The sequence below is a fragment of the Rhinichthys klamathensis genome, unplaced genomic scaffold (assembly GCF_029890125.1).
Source record: "Rhinichthys klamathensis goyatoka isolate OS25496 unplaced genomic scaffold, OSU_Roscu_1.1 h1tg000111l_1, whole genome shotgun sequence".
Classification (NCBI taxonomy): domain Eukaryota; kingdom Metazoa; phylum Chordata; class Actinopteri; order Cypriniformes; family Leuciscidae; genus Rhinichthys; species Rhinichthys klamathensis.
Window position 1 is genome coordinate 11,387,959 of NW_026606649.1, and position 15,905 is coordinate 11,403,863.

The following is a 15,905-nucleotide window of genomic DNA, read 5'->3' on the forward strand; positions in this document are numbered from 1 at the left end:
AATATGAAACCTGACACCGCCCACTGGGGGAGGAGCCTGCTAAAAGAATTTACTGTACCGTTTCCATGGTAACGCAATGTCCATTTTCAAAATGGTTTTCACAGGATGAATTTTGAGTACGTAAGCTTTCAAATGATAGCTACCTAATTTATCATGATTACTAAAAATATGTTATACGAAAATAAGGCAATAAATAAATAGAGCGCCAAGCTTCCTTCTAGTGGGACGGTGACAGTTAAGGGGTTAAACCACACTGCTAAAAAATTAAAGCTAACAAAGTGCCGTTATTGACGACCAGTCGGCCATCCTGACCCGTTCCATATACAGAATGAGATTAAGCATTCAGTCGAAGAGTGAAAGCTGTAGGCCTATTCATCTGCAGTGTGTACGTGGTCTTCTTGAATACAGTGTGCAGTCACACAAAATGCCAGAATACATGTTGTTCAGAGTAGACTTTTTAAACTACTCTACAGTCTATTCAAAGCTGCAAACAGCGAGCCAATGGGAAGCATTTGATTTTGATAATGCTGCTCATGTTTTTGTCCCTAAAAATACCCTTACACACAAAATGACTAATACACACAGGCACGTGTGAACACACTAGTGCACACAGTCATGCTGGTCTGTCTTGCCCCTGGGCACTGGGTTTGGTGATGACTGTAATTAGCTGCTGACACTGTATAGGTGAACCAGGCTGTAATAACAGGCTACAGCTACAGCGCTCTTTCATTCTGACAGCAAATCCCCGGCAGAGCCTTGAGCCCAGGGGACACGCAGACATTTACGCAGAGACATGAATGACTCAAATATAATGGAAAATTATGTGTTGAGGAGTACTAGTAGCCTACTAGATATGTCTATATTTGTAGTCTGTACAATAGGCTCTGCTAGTGAAACCATTAAAATTTTTGTGGGAGTTTCTTGTCAAGTGGAAGATAATATATATAATATATATATACATATATAGGCCTATAGCATCCTATTAAATGTGGCAAGAATGGCGAATTCAAACAAACGACTCAGGCCGTCACAGGAGCTTCCATCATGGCTGTCGCCATTGCTTCTGCTATCTCTAAGCTCCCTTAGATGTTCAGAAAGGAGAGACTGCCATCTAACGGACAAAATGAGCATTGCAGATTGTGATAAATGTAAATGTAATACCGGTAAGTAGGATTTCCCAGACATCCTTCAGAGAACATGATTATCTTTCATTATCTACATATTTTTTCCATCAGGTTGTGCTATCATTCGTCCGCCAAGAGATGGAGGGATCAGATACAGGGGCCTGACCCAGGAACAGGTGTGAAGTATTTAATTTATTATTAATTTATTATATTAAATATGTGTATCTGTGTGAGTTTGGAGGATAGATGGACAAGTTTATGCTACTGTTGAAAATGTTGGGCTCGGTAATATATTTTTTTTTTAATTATTTTAAAATTAAAAAGTATTTTATGCTGACCATGGGGCATTTGTTTGATCAAAAATACAGTACAGTATATATTATATTAATACAGTATAGTAATACAGTGAAATATTTTTACAACTTAAAAAACATGTTTTCTATTTTAATATAGTTTAAAATGCTATTTTTTCCTGTGATGCAAAGCTGAATTTTCAGCATCATTACTCCAGTCTACAGTGTCATAATATCCTTCAAAATTATAATTCTAATATACTTATTTGCTGCTCAAGAAACATTTCTCAAGTTAAAAACATTTGTGCTGCTTAATATTTTTGTGGGAACCATATATACATATATATATATTAGGATTCTTTGATGAATAGAAAGTCCAAAAGGACAGCATTTATTTGATATACAAATCTTTTGAAAAATTATAAATGTCTGTACTGTCACTTTTGGTGAATTTAATTTAAGTCCAAATTCATGTTACTGACCCGACCCACACTTTTTAACAGTGATTATGTGATTCTCTTTCTGGATGCAGATTCGTAGTGTTCAGGTGTTGCCGGTGGATTATGAAATCGAGTACATCTGCAGAGGGAGCAGAGTGATTGTGGGACCAAAGGTTAGGAAGTGTCTCCCTGACGGCACTTGGACTGACCTGAACCAGCGCAGCAAATGCTGTATGTTCAACTCCTTTTGTTTTAGGTCTAAAATGTTTCTAGATAAAACATATCTTCAGTAGAAGCATGAATAGTTTCCACATTTATAATTTTTGGGCTTTTGACTTACTTTTTGATTGAGATATTTTGTTACAGCAACTTTACATGACAATTTCATCCATCTTCAGAAACAAAATTATAAAACATATTGCTTGAGGTCAGTGAATGTGTTTTAATGCTATATAAACGTAAATCTGGAAGGTCTTACAAGCTCAGTAAAAAAGAGGAAAGATTTACATCACGATGACCTGCTGTTACGGTACACGGTGGTAGGAAGCACGAGGAGACGAAGAATAGAAGTAAACAGGATTTAATTCCAAACTCAGGACAACACTGTAACTTTACACACCAAACACAAACGTACATACGAACGAGAACCGACAAGGAGTGAGGGAGAACACAGGGTTTACATACACAGAGAACAGATTAGGGAAACAAGGCACAGCTGGGGCAAATGAACTAGACACAGGTGAATAAACTAAACACTAACGAGGAGCGGGAAACTGGAAACAGGACTGAACCAAATACACAAAGAACGGGGGAAACACAGGACATACATGTAACATTAGCTCCCCCTCCTGCAAGGCGCGTCCTCGCGCCGAGTAACATCAATAAGGGTGGGGGGGTGGGCGCCCTGGAGGCTGACGAGGGAGTGGCCTACCCGGAGCAGGAAGCCTCCAGGGCGGAGCAGGACATGCAGGAGGCCAGGGCGGAGCAGGACGTGCAGGAGGCCAGGGCGGAGCAGGACGTGCAGGAGGCCAGGGCGGAGCAGGACGTGCAGGAGGCCAGGGCGGAGACTTTCCCTCGGGTGGCCAGGGTGGAGACTTTCCCTCGGGTGGCCAGGGTGGAGAGGCCACTTCAGGTGGCCAGGGTGGAGAGGCCACTTCAGGTGGCCAGGGTGGAGAGGCCACTTCAGGTGGCCAGGGTGGAGAGGCCACTTCAGGTGGCCAGGGTGGAGAGGCCACTTCAGGTGGCCAGGGTGGAGAGGCCACTTCAGGTGGCCAGGGTGGTAACTGTCCCTCGGGTGGCTTATATCCCCCCCCCAAAATTTTCTTGGGGGGAGTGACGGGTTCAGAGACAGGCTTGGGGGAACTGGAAGGGACCAGCGGAGAAGGCACGGGAGGACTGGACGGGACCAGCGGAGAAGGCTCGGGAGGACTGGACGGGACCAGCAGAGAAGGCTCGGGAGGACTGGACGGGACCAGCGGAGAAGGCTCGGGAGGACTGGACGGGACCAGCGGAGAAGGCTCTGGCTCGGCAGGCGCGCAGGGAAGCTCCGGCTCGGCAGGCGTGCGGGGAAGCTCCGGCTCGGCAGGCGTGCAGGGAAGCTCTGGCTCGGCAGGCGTGCAGGGAAGCTCAGGCTCGGCAGGGCTGCAGGGAAGCTCAGGCTCGGCAGGGCTGCAGGGAAGCTCAGGCTCGGCAGGGCTGCAGGGAAGCTCAGGCTCGGCAGGGCTGCAGGGAAGCTCTGGCTCGGCAGGGCTGCAGGGAAGCTCAGGCTCGGCAGGGCTGGACGTGACCAGCTGTGAAGGCTCGGCTGGGCTGGACGGAACTAGCTGTGAAGGCTCGGCTGGGCTGGACGGAACCAGCGGTGCGGGCTTGGCTGGGCTGGACGGAACCAGCGATGAGGGCTTGGCTGGGCTGGACGGAACCAGCGGTGCGGGCTTGGCTGGGCTGGACGGAACCAGCGGTGCGGACACGGCGTGCCATGGGAGAAAGCTCTCCAGACATCTGGAGAGTGCCTCTCTCCAGTCCAGACCAGAGAGATCTGGAAGTTCCCTTGGGTCGACCACCTTGGCCCCTCGCCGGTAACACGCCTTGATTATCTCATCGCCCAGCGAGCAGGAGGCAGCGAGTGGAACAAAGCCCCAGGTAAAGTGGAACAGATCACGGCTATCCAGCGCCAAAGCCGTGATCTGTCCCGCGAGCTCCCAGATCTCCATCTTCCTCTTCTTTTTTTCCTTTTCCTTTTTGGTCGGTTCTTCTGTTACGGTACACGGTGGTAGGAAGCACAAGGAGACGAAGAATAGAAGTAAACAGGATTTAATTCCAAACTCAGGACAACACTGTAACTTTACACACCAAACACAAACGTACATACGAACGAGAACCGACAAGGAGTGAGGGAGAACACAGGGTTTACATACACAGAGAACAGATTAGGGAAACAAGGCACAGCTGGGGCAAATGAACTAGACACAGGTGAATAAACTAAACACTAACGAGGAGCGGGAAACTGGAAACAGGACTGAACCAAATACACAAAGAACGGGGGAAACACAGGACATACATGTAACACCTGCAAATGTACTAAATGAATTTATGATAGATTAATACAAGTGTTAGGTTCTTTATAATTCGCTAGTAAACCTGTTTATCAGGGAAACACATAGATCTGGTTTGCTAGACCAGCAGTCAGGACAACAGCGCAGATGATTCAGTCTGAAAACTTTCTCTTGTTTCCATCTCTCTTTCACTTTTTTCCCCTAAAGTAAGTCAAACGTGTATTTTTACTAAATGATAGCTAACTTCTCTTTGACATCTGTTATTCTTAAATTAAGCTTATTGTAATTACCACAGACTAACTGTGCCCCAAAATTAAAGCTGCAGTCCGCATTTTTTCCTTTGTCGCCATCTCTGATCGAAATCTGCAATTGCAGTCATTCACGGAATTATCAACTTTACGTGAGTTGTAGTTCGACACCGCACAGCGCGGATGAACACATTGAGGAGAGTGTGCAGCTGTCAATCACCACGCCGGTGTCGATACTGGCATTCAGAATCACAGATTATTCTTTTCGGAAGTATGACTAACATAATCATTTTCACCGGAAAATGTCATCTGAACAAGTAAGTAACATCCACTTTTGTTCTGGTTCTGACATTGCAGTAAATCGCGCTGATTAAATCTAACAATCGCTTATCATCACGCAAAACCGTGCAAATTATACTTTGTTCTCAACTTGTTAATGTTAACAACGTCAGCATTGCGTGACTACATGTAATGTCCTTCCGATATGTATCCTTGTTTTCGCATGGGTCCGGTTGCAGTCTCTTTTTTTCTGTAAGTTAGCCACTCCGAAGTCCGAAAAAAGTCTTTTGCATTTTACAACGGGTGAATCTGTTGTCACTGGTGATTGTCGTTGGAACCTTTCTGGATCCGCCATCAAATTGATAAGTTTAATTATATCAAGTCAAGTGCTTTGAGAAAAGGCTATAAATCTCCACCTCCAACATCCTCACACACAATATAGCTTATACCAGAGGCTCATACTAGCCGAGGCTCCTTCTTTATGTGTACAGATTTGACAGATATGACGCAAAGACATGCTCGAATCTCCCGCGGAAATCCACCAGTACCACTGTAGTTAAAAAACATTATTACAAGCTTACCGCTTTGAATCGAGCTAAGGCAAGCAGATAGCGTTGAACACTGACTGGTTATGTATTTTCTCAAATATGTATTTTGGATCATTTTTAACCCAGAAAAAGCTACGGACTGCAGCTTTAAGTAACTAAAGACGACTTTGGGTCCGTGGAAAAGTTCAGTGAAAAGCAGTGTATAAGTAAATAATAAAAAATAAGCTTCAACTAGCTTAAACAAGATCAATGAAAATGAGTACATATTTTTTTATTTATTAAATAAATAAATACATCTAGCAGTAAAGTACTATAGTGAAATAAAACGTAATAAGGTAATGTAATAAAGTCTAAATACTGTATTTCCCAAATGATATTTTACACTAATTTATTATATAAATTTTCACCATATTAATTGGGTCTTTATTCATACAAATATATATAAGTGCCTATTTAAAAAATAAATAAGGGTGGGGTTCCCTTGCACAATTAAGGATGATCATTAGTGTCATGATTCTGCCATCATGTCCGTGATTCTCTTAGTATTGCGGCAGGATCATGACAGACCCATGTTCTGTGTGCAAGCACATGGCCTTGTGTTTTGGTCATGTGCTTGTGTTGTCTCGTCTCTTAGACCCGCCCCCTTGTTATCCTGATTCAGTCATTATTGCTTTACCCGTGTCACCTGTTATGTCTTGATTAGTCTCCTTATTTCATCCCCTTGTGTTTGCTGTCTTGTGTCGGTTCATTGCCAAATGTTACCTGTGAGTATTCTGTGGAAATTCTTGTCATTGAATGTCGTAGTTAGTAGTCATTGTTAGTATTATACTAAGTGTTGTTTGTTTCTTGTTTAGTCATTATCTAGTCTAGTCTTGCCAGTCTTATATCCCTCGTTTCGTCTGTTTTGCCCCCTCGTGGGTTTTGTTTTCCTGTTTTGTCCCAATAAACCCTGAGTTCATTGTACACCGTCTGCGTTTGGGTTCATCTCCGTGCACACCCGTAACAGAATGAACCGACCAACATCGAACCCAGCTGACGGTATGTCCTTCCTTGTCAAGCATGACTCCGATGAACTTAAGGATTGGTGGTTCAAGACCATCGCTGACTCGAGGAGAGGCAAACTCCCGATTCCCGCTCAGGGACGGCTATCGATAAGGGAGTATGCCCGGGTTGCGAACGAGAGGGGGTTTTTCATCCCGGAGTTCCTCCTAAACTGCTACCTCGTTGCAGGTCTCAACTCTCTTCCACCCCTGGCTGAACGGGAGGAGCTGGTGACCTATCCGTTCACTGATTTGGTGGATTGCTTGTCTCGGAGAGAGTCACAGATACCCACGAGCTCATCATCCGCCAAGCTGCCCGTGATCCCGGAGGGTCCTGTACTAGCTGTGGTCACACTTGGGGACCAGGCCCACACCGCTTCAGTTCCTGAGACATCATCTCCGCCCACGAGTCTCTGCGGCAAACGGGGAAGACGTGTCTCGTGGGAGTCCGCTTCGGAGTCCTCCGCTGCGGAGTCAGCTCTGTCTGAGACTGCCCTTCCTGGACCAGTTACGGTTCCTGTGGAGCTTCCCCAACCGGCCACGAGCCCAGCTAAGGCGTCTGCTCCCCGACCTAAGAAGAGGAGGAGGGGAGTCTCTGGTCTGTTTTCGTCCCCTGTGTCTGCAAGCGCTGCCCCAGAGCCCACTACTTTAAGCACTTTCCCAGAGCCCGTTACTGCTGGCACTGTCCCAGAGCCCGCTACAGCCGAAGGTACCGTTCCTGAATCGGTCGCTGAGGGCGCGGCTCCAGATTATGCAGCGGTAAGGGTTGTTCCCAAGCCTACAGCCGTGAGTGATGCAGAGAGAGAAGCGGCCGATTCAGCTGCTGAGGCTGTCGTACGCTCAGTTTCAGCAGAGCAAGAGATGCCGGTCGTTATTGCTGCAAGGACCTTGTCAGAATACTTGTCTCGTCTCATCAAGATCCTTGATGTCCCTGTCCGTCCTGTCTTGCCCTCAGTCCCAGTATCCGCCGCCGAGAGCGCGGCACCCGAACCCGCTGCCGAGAGCGCAGCACCTGTCGCCGAGAGCGCAGCACCCACGCCTGTCGCCGAGAGCGCAACAGTCAACGCCTCTCCAGAGTCGGAGGTGATGAGTCTCACCTCTTCTTGGGGAAGCCTTGACTCAAGTAACTCTGTTCCCGTTCCTGCTTCCTCTTCCCCTGTCAGTTCCCGTGTCTCCGTTTCGTCTCCCGCTGCTGCTGTCTCCACTGCCCCCGGACTCCCATTTGTTTCCCCCGTCATGGCTCAACCCAGGACTGTTTCTCCCTCTACCCACACCACTCCACCCAAGTCCGTTCGGACCCCCCATCCTAAGCCCACACCCCGTAGTCCCAAGAGCACCGTCCCGCCTACCCACCCTGGACCCTCGCTCAAAGACTTTGTTGTCCCTCTGCCTCCCCTTCCTTGTTTATTATTTTTGATGTTCCACCCCAACCCTGTCATTGTTTACTCTTGTATGCCCTTGTTATTATTTGTCATGTTTTGTTGGGTCTTGTCTATGTCTCAGTCAGTCTTGTCCCGTGTTTGATGTCTCCTTGGGGAGCGTCTGGTAGCCGCTCCTTGAGGGGGTTCTGTCATGATTCTGCCATCATGTCCGTGATTCTCTTAGTATTGCGGCAGGATCATGACAGACCCATGTTCTGTGTGCAAGCACATGGCCTTGTGTTTTGGTCATGTGCTTGTGTTGTCTCGTCTCTTAGACCCGCCCCCTTGTTATCCTGATTCAGTCATTATTGCTTTACCCGTGTCACCTGTTATGTCTTGATTAGTCTCCTTATTTCATCCCCTTGTGTTTGCTGTCTTGTGTCGGTTCATTGCCAAATGTTACCTGTGAGTATTCTGTGGAAAGTCTTGTTATTGAATGTCGTAGTTAGTAGTCATTGTTAGTATTATACTAAGTGTTGTTTGTTTCTTGTTTAGTCATTATCTAGTCTAGTCTTGCCAGTCTTATATCCCTTGTTTCGTCTGTTTTGCCCCCTCGTGGGTTTTGTTTTCCTGTTTTGTCCCAATAAACCCTGAGTTCATTGTACACCGTCTGCGTTTGGGTTCATCTCCGTGCACACCCGTAACAATTAGTGCATAGTAGTGCATAGTATACACTGTACAGTGGAATTCATTGAAATGGTACGCGGTCGCAGTCCACAATGATAAGCATTTCAGACATTAGTATGCTACATTGCTGTCACATGACCTCATCAATTCAGTGTCTATTTCAGTTATTAAAAAAACCTTGTCAAATCAGCTGCAATTTTGCACACCTCCTTGACTTTTTTTAATTTGATTAATCACACTTGAAATGGATGGTTAAGTCAAGCAGCATCGCATTCTAGTATTCCATGTATTCCGTGTTATCTGTTGTGTATTGCACATATTGGCAAATGGAGTACTGTAAATCATCCAGGTATTTCATCTGTACACTATTTATATTTATTTCAGGTATTTCATCTGTACACTATTTATCCAGTTTGCAAGGGCTGGGGAGAGAGGTAACACCCACCACCAGAAGGACACAGGAAGACTCCTCACACCAGGGAAGGGGTGGACGCTAGCAGTCGACCTTGGGAAGTAGCTCCATTTTCCCAGGGAGATAGTGGAAACTTCTTTGCGTCCAGATCTGGTGATGTGGTCTGCTGCTTGCAAGGTTGTCCTGATGGTGGAGCTCACAGTCCCATGGGAAGGAGGTCTTGAAGCTGCCCATGAGCGGAAGCGGGCCAAATATTCTGATCTGGCTGCTGAGTGCAGGGAGGCTGGTTGGAGGGCAGTCATTTACCCTGTGGAGGTGGGGTGCCGGGGGTTTGTGGGCTCCTCAACCTCTCGTCTGCTCCGCGACATGGGTGCAACAGGCATAAGGCACCGGAAAGCCATGAAAGAGCTGGCAGAAGAGGCTGAAAGAGGCAGTTTCTGTCTGTGGCTGAGAAGGAAGGCAAAGAGTTGGGGTCCAGTATCCACCTAGGGCATCAGCAGGGGGTGGCAGGGAGAAATCCCTGCCATCGCTCCGCCACCATGAGATGTACTGGGGTTAAAGGAGCGAAAAATCCGTGACTGGTGGTCCCCAGCTGATGACCCATAAATGCCCTCTGTAGTGTTCCCCAACATGTACACCTTCGGTACACCTTAATCTCTTAGGCACCGGTGGAGGTGCGACAGGCAGAAATGCCCAGCAGGTTTCACCATCTACCTGTATGTTAAACTAATATCTGGTTTCCAGTGACTGCTGTGAAAGTGCAGTTGGCGGCCAGGAAAGACTGGCTGACGGCAGGAAAGTCTGCACTGGGAGTGGAAGGCTAGTCACCCAATCCACTTGTCCCCGTGGGGACACCCCTGACCTGACTACGAAAACGAATAAAGAAAAACAACCCGGCGGCCCTCCGAGAGGCGGGAGGGAAGAAGGGCCAAATCGGACGGATTTCTCGGTAACGACTGGATCGAATATAGACAATGAGACTAAGAGGTTGAGGAAATGCAGGTGTGGGTGGGAGAAAAAGACCACGTTCAGAGGATTACGGATCCATCAGGGAAAGATGAAGTGTGGAGAAGAGAGTCTCCAGCAGCGTTGCACTGCAGCACAAGCTGCAGGTAAGAAAAGTGGACCCCAGAGCCAGGTTACACACCACAGTGCTGAGGGATCCACAGCTGAGGAGAGCGAGCAGGAAGTAGAGGGAGGAGATCTAATCGTGGAGAGTAATCCTGTTGAGGGTGGTCTTGTGGAGAGCACATCAATTGGGCCGGACAACCAAGGGCCAGTCCGTAGAGGAGAAAGAAGAGAGCCAGGGCGGAGACAAGCAATCAAGTGGCCAAAAGCCAAGGAAGTGGCAGTGTGGCAACGTCTGGACGCGGATCTCAGTACCATTCTGGAACACTCACTTCGTGGCAACGTTGAGGCCAAGCTCAATTTCATAGGAGACATCTTGTATGAGGAGTGTAGAGGCAGGCTCGGAACAATCTCGGGGAAGAAATGCGCAGGCCCAAGGCTGAAAGGAAGGAGGGAACAACAGATCGAGCAGTTGGTGAAGAGGCGGCGCCAGCTCCGAAAGCAGTGGAGGAAAGCAGGGGAAGAGGAGAAGGAAGGTCTGAAGTCACTGTGGAAGGACGTGAAGGAAAGCCTGGCTGGCTTGCGAAGGGCTGAGCGCATCCGTAAGCGCAGGAAACGAAAGGAGAAAGAGAGGAGTGATTTCTTCAAGAATCCCTTCAAACATGCAAGGCAGCTGCTGGAGGATAGGAGGAGCGGGAAGTTGGAGGCAACAAAGGATGAGCTGGAACGACACTTCAGTCAGCAGTTCAGTGATGCTGGTAGACTGACTCCTCTGGGTTCCCCGGGGTATGTTCCTCGCCCAGCCCCCCCAGCCGTGCCCTTTAATACTGCACCCCCTAAACTCAGCGAGGTCGCAGATATCGTTCGGAAGGCCAGAGGAGCCTCAGCACCAGGCCCCAATGGGATACCTTACAAGCTGTACAAGCATTGTCCCGGCGTCCAGAGGATCCTGTGGAAACTCCTAGGAGCAGCATGGAAAAAAGAAGTTGTCCCTGTAGAGTGGAGGAGAGCCCTGTCTGTCCTCATTCCCAAGCAGCAAGACTCAAAGGATATCAACCAGTTTAGGAACATAGCCCTTCTGAACGTAGAAGGAAAGATATTCTTTTCCATCATGGCCAAGAGGATGACCTCGTTCCTTACGCGAAACGGGTTCATAGATACCAGCTGCCAGAAGGCTGGCATACCAGGCTTTCCAGGGTGTGTTGAACATTCCTCAGTGATATGGGAACAGATTCAGAGGGCAAAGAGGGAGAAGGGCGATCTGCATGTCGTCTGGTTGGATCTTGCCAACGCCTATGGGTCTGTCCCCCACCAACTTATTACATTCGCCCTGGACTTCTTCTATATCCCTGATCCCTGTAAAGGATTGATATCCAGATACTTTGAGGACATCCAGATATGCTGCACGCATGAAGATTTCACTACAAAGTGGCAACGACTTGAAGTTGGCATTGCCATGGGGTGTTCTATCTCCCCAATTTTGTTTGTAGCAGCGTTTGAGATCATCCTCATTGGGGCAAGGCAGGTGGTCGGAGGAGTGAAGTTGCCATCAGGCCAAAGGCTACCTCCACTGAGAGGGTACATGGATGACGTTACCAGCATACTCCAGACAGCTCCATGCACCGTGAGACTGCTTAAGAGGTTTGATGAACTTGTGGAGTGGGCAAGAATGAGAATCAAACCCTCAAAGTCACGAAGCTTGTCCCTTCAGAAAGGGGTCAGGAGTGACCGCTCCATCTTTAGTGCTGGCGGTGAGGAAATCCCCTTGTTGTCTAGCCAGCCTGTCCGGAGCCTCGGCCGAATCTACTCTGCAGACCTCACGGATAAACAGATGGGGAGCGTGGTGAAGAAGCAGCTGGCAGGTGGCCTTGCCAGGATCAACCTCAGTCAGCTCCCAGGCAAATACAAGGTGTGGTGTTACCAATTCACGCTGTACCAGAGGATAATGTGGCCACTCAAGATGAGCGAAGTTCCCTCCTCCACAGTGAGCAAGTTGGATAGCTTGGCAAACTCGTACATCAGGAAATGGCTCGGGCTACCAAGATGCCTTTCTGATGTAGGTCTCTTTGGCAAGACCAAGCTCCAGCTGCCCCTGCGTTCCATCAGCGGGGGATATAAGCAGGAGAAGGCGCGGTTGATCATGGAGCTAAGAGAGTCCACTGACCATCTGGTGAGAGCCGCGGATGCCCAAGTTGTAACTGGGAGAAAATGGAAGGCCAAGGAGGAAGTTGACCTGGCAATAAGTAGGCTGCGACACAGGGAGGTGGTTGGTAGAGTACAGGACGGCCGGGCAGGCCTCGGTTGGGGACAGGCCCCCCTCTTCTGGTCGAATGCATCCAAAGAAGAGAGGAAGGCCATGGTGGCAGCAGAGGTGATGAGAGCTGAAAACGAGAGACTTACCATCAAAGCGGTGTCCCAGGGCCAACAGGGAGGCTGGCTGTCGTGGGAAGGCGTTCTAGACAGGCAGCTGGCTTGGTCTGACGTATGGAAGATTCCACAGGCCAGGCTAAGTTTTCTCGTCAGAGCAGCATATGACACCTTACCTTGCCCCCGCAACCTCCACCGATGGTTTGGCAACGAGGAATCTTGCCACCTGTGTAACACTGCTAATGCAAGCTTCCAACACCTCATGTCTGGCTGCAAGACAGCGTTGGCACAAGGGCGCTACAGGTGGAGGCATGACCTGGTGCTGAAGAAGCTTGCTGAGGTAGTGGAAACATGCAGGCAGGAAGCGAATAGCAGGCCCCCGGCCCTAACCGCACATTCCATCCAGTTTGCAAGGGCTGGGGAGAGAGGTAACACCCACCACCAGAAGGACACAGGAAGACTCCTCACACCAGGGAAGGGGTGGACGCTAGCAGTCGACCTTGGGAAGCAGCTCCATTTTCCCAGGGAGATAGTGGAAACGTCTTTGCGTCCAGATCTGGTGATGTGGTCTGCTGCTTGCAAGGTTGTCCTGATGGTGGAGCTCACAGTCCCATGGGAAGGAGGACTTGAAGCTGCCCATGAGCGGAAGTGAGCCAAATATTCTGATCTGGCTGCTGAGTGCAGGGAGGCTGGTTGGAGGGCAGTCATTTACCCTGTGGAGGTGGGGTGCCGGGGGTTTGTGGGCTCCTCAACCTCTCGTCTGCTCCGCGACATGGGTGCAACAGGCATAAGGCACCGGAAAGCCATGAAAGAGCTGGCAGAAGAGGCTGAAAGAGGCAGTTTCTGGCTGTGGCTGAGAAGGAAGGCAAAGAGTTGGGGTCCAGTATCCACCTAGGGCATCAGCAGGGGGTGGCAGGGAGAAATCCCTGCCATCGCTCCGCCACCATGAGATGTACTGGGGTTAAAGGAGCGAAACATCCGTGACTGGTGGTCCCCAGCTGATGACCCATAAATGCCCTCTGTAGTGTTCCCCAACATGTACACCTTCGGTACACCTTAATCTCTTAGGCACCGGTGGAGGTGCGACAGGCAGAAATGCCCAGCAGGTTTCACCATCTACCTGTATGTTAAACTAATATGATACAGTAGCGTTCAAAAGTCATTTTAAAAGAAATTTAAATATAAAAAATATACTCACCAAAGCTGCATTTATTTGATCAAAAATACAGAAATGGTAATATTGTGAAATATTATTAGAATTTAAAATTGCAACTGAATACATTTTAAAGGTAGGCTAATTTATAACTGTGATGGCAAAGCTGAATTTTCTCCAGTCTTCAATGTCACATGATCAGGAAACATTTCTTCTTAATATATTTATACAAACTGGTCAGTGGAGGAGATTGAAAATGTACCAAGTATTTGTTCAAAAAGCTTTCCAGACATATGTAAGCTTTCTTTTTAGAAATGTCAACAATACAAAAATGACAATTACTGTATACTCACGGTGGCTCTGGTGACTTTCTCCTGTTCTGAACTGATGCATTGTGTGTGCGCTGATTCTGAGGTTTTGTTTGGAATACATGTAATGTACATGTAAATGAATATATGATTCAGATTGCAAAGTATAGGGTTCAAATAAACAGAACTTTCAGAATCTGAAATCAGATAAAATTAATTTTGAAGATTAGTCTCACTTTACTAATCAATTTTGCATCCTTGCAAAATATATTTCTGTCCTCAAACTTTTGAACATCAGTGTACACTGTGCATAATGTACATTACAGCAAGAGAATGCTATTCTTTTTCCTTTTGAGTACATCCCCAAAATGGAGGTTTTGTCAAATTTATCTATTGTCTTTTTTGGCAATATTGTCTCCAAAAGGAAGCTATGACAAGTGCGCGCACACACACACACACACACACTATAACTTTTACAAAACCTTCAGACTGTCCTGTGCTGTTTTAAAATCAGACAGATGGTGTTGACAGAAAGATGTGTTTGACGTGGTCACTACCGGGCAGAAATATGACGTATAAGTTATAACAGCATATTGTGTGTTATATAATTAGTCTCTCTGAATGATTTGTTTGGTTTTTGCCATCATTTATCTTTTCACTGCTTTAGACAGATTAATTATAACAGTGCTATGCCTCATAAAGGTTAGGTAAGGTAATGAAAGGTAAAAACTTTATTAATCCCATAAGGGAAATTTGAGCCTGCTCACAAGAAACATAGATCTTAAATGAATATAAACCACCTATAAGCAACAAGTTTTCATTCAGTTAGTGTCTCGTATTGAACGTGTAAACGTATGATCATTTGTTTATCCTATACACGCTGTTACGAAGCTTTTAGCTTTATGGATTGCTTGAGTTTGTTTTATCAAAGAACCTTTTGTTTGTTGGAACCTGTTTGGACCTTTTTCACCATCCTCATCCTGTTCCATCCTCATCCATCCCTTGGGACCTGATCGTGACACAAGTCAATATGATAGTTCAATCAGATTTTGAAGGATCTTAAAAGGCGTACACTTGTATAACTGACCCTTCGCTGTTCTGTTTGCGCCTCAGTGCTGCCGTGTCCGCGGGTGTGGACGTCTCTGGAGAACGGCCGTGTGACGGTGCACCCTCCAGGCCCAGCTGTGGAGGACACAATACTTCACTACAGCTGTCTGGAGGGTTTCATCCTGGTGGGCAGAAACAGCACACATTGCACTAAGCTGGGCAAGTGGGACTCACCCAAACCCGTCTGCCACTGTGAGTACTCTTTTGTACTTTCAATTACAGAATAAATTTTATAATCATTCCTTATTAATTCTGTTATTCTCTTTTTCCTGTGTTTTGCTTCTAATGCAGATGACAGACATTATACAGGTAAGAATGATTTTGTATTCTTTCCATTGTACAGTATGATAAGACCAATATTGTACTTATTAAGGAGACATGGACACAGGTTTATTCATATATAGTTTTTGCACTGCTCTGATTTTTCACATAAATTAAATTTGCTACTTGGGTGGATACATATCTAGTGTCTAGGGGGGGGGGGCCCAAAAAAATGCACCCATCCATCATAAAAGTAATCGATTAATAAAGGCCTTCTGAAGCGAAGCGATCCGTTTGTTTAAGTAAAATATCCATATTTAAAACTTTATTAGCTATAATAACCAGCTTCCTGCAGATGAACCTACGCATACTAGGAAGCTAGGTATCTGAAAGAAGATAGTCATATACACCTTGGATGGCTTGAGGGTGAGTAAATTATGGTATAATTTTCATTTTTGGGTGAACTATCCCTTTAATACACTAGTACAATTTAATGTACCCTTTAAATGTCAAATTTAATTTTTTACTTCAAAGTACATTTTAAATTATTATGTTTTAATAATCTTTTGTTTTGCAAAGAAAAGTACACTTTTTAAAGAAATACGTTTTTATGTGTTCACTAACCAACTAAAGCACATGTAACGTACTTGATTATAA

The 15,905-nt window shown here is 46.7% G+C and overlaps 1 protein-coding gene across 2 annotated transcripts in view; it reads left to right on the forward strand.

The window, feature by feature from the left end:
* The window catches only part of gabbr1b (gamma-aminobutyric acid (GABA) B receptor, 1b), a 145,025-nt gene that overhangs the window by 35,686 nt on the left and 93,434 nt on the right, over window positions 1-15,905 (forward strand). For both annotated transcript variants that reach the window (XM_056254479.1, XM_056254480.1), the window contains exons 3-6: window positions 1,236-1,300; window positions 1,950-2,088; window positions 14,994-15,179; window positions 15,279-15,296. In XM_056254479.1, the coding sequence (XP_056110454.1) occupies window positions 1,236-1,300; window positions 1,950-2,088; window positions 14,994-15,179; window positions 15,279-15,296 (408 nt within the window). The remainder of the gene's footprint in view (window positions 1-1,235; window positions 1,301-1,949; window positions 2,089-14,993; window positions 15,180-15,278; window positions 15,297-15,905) is intronic.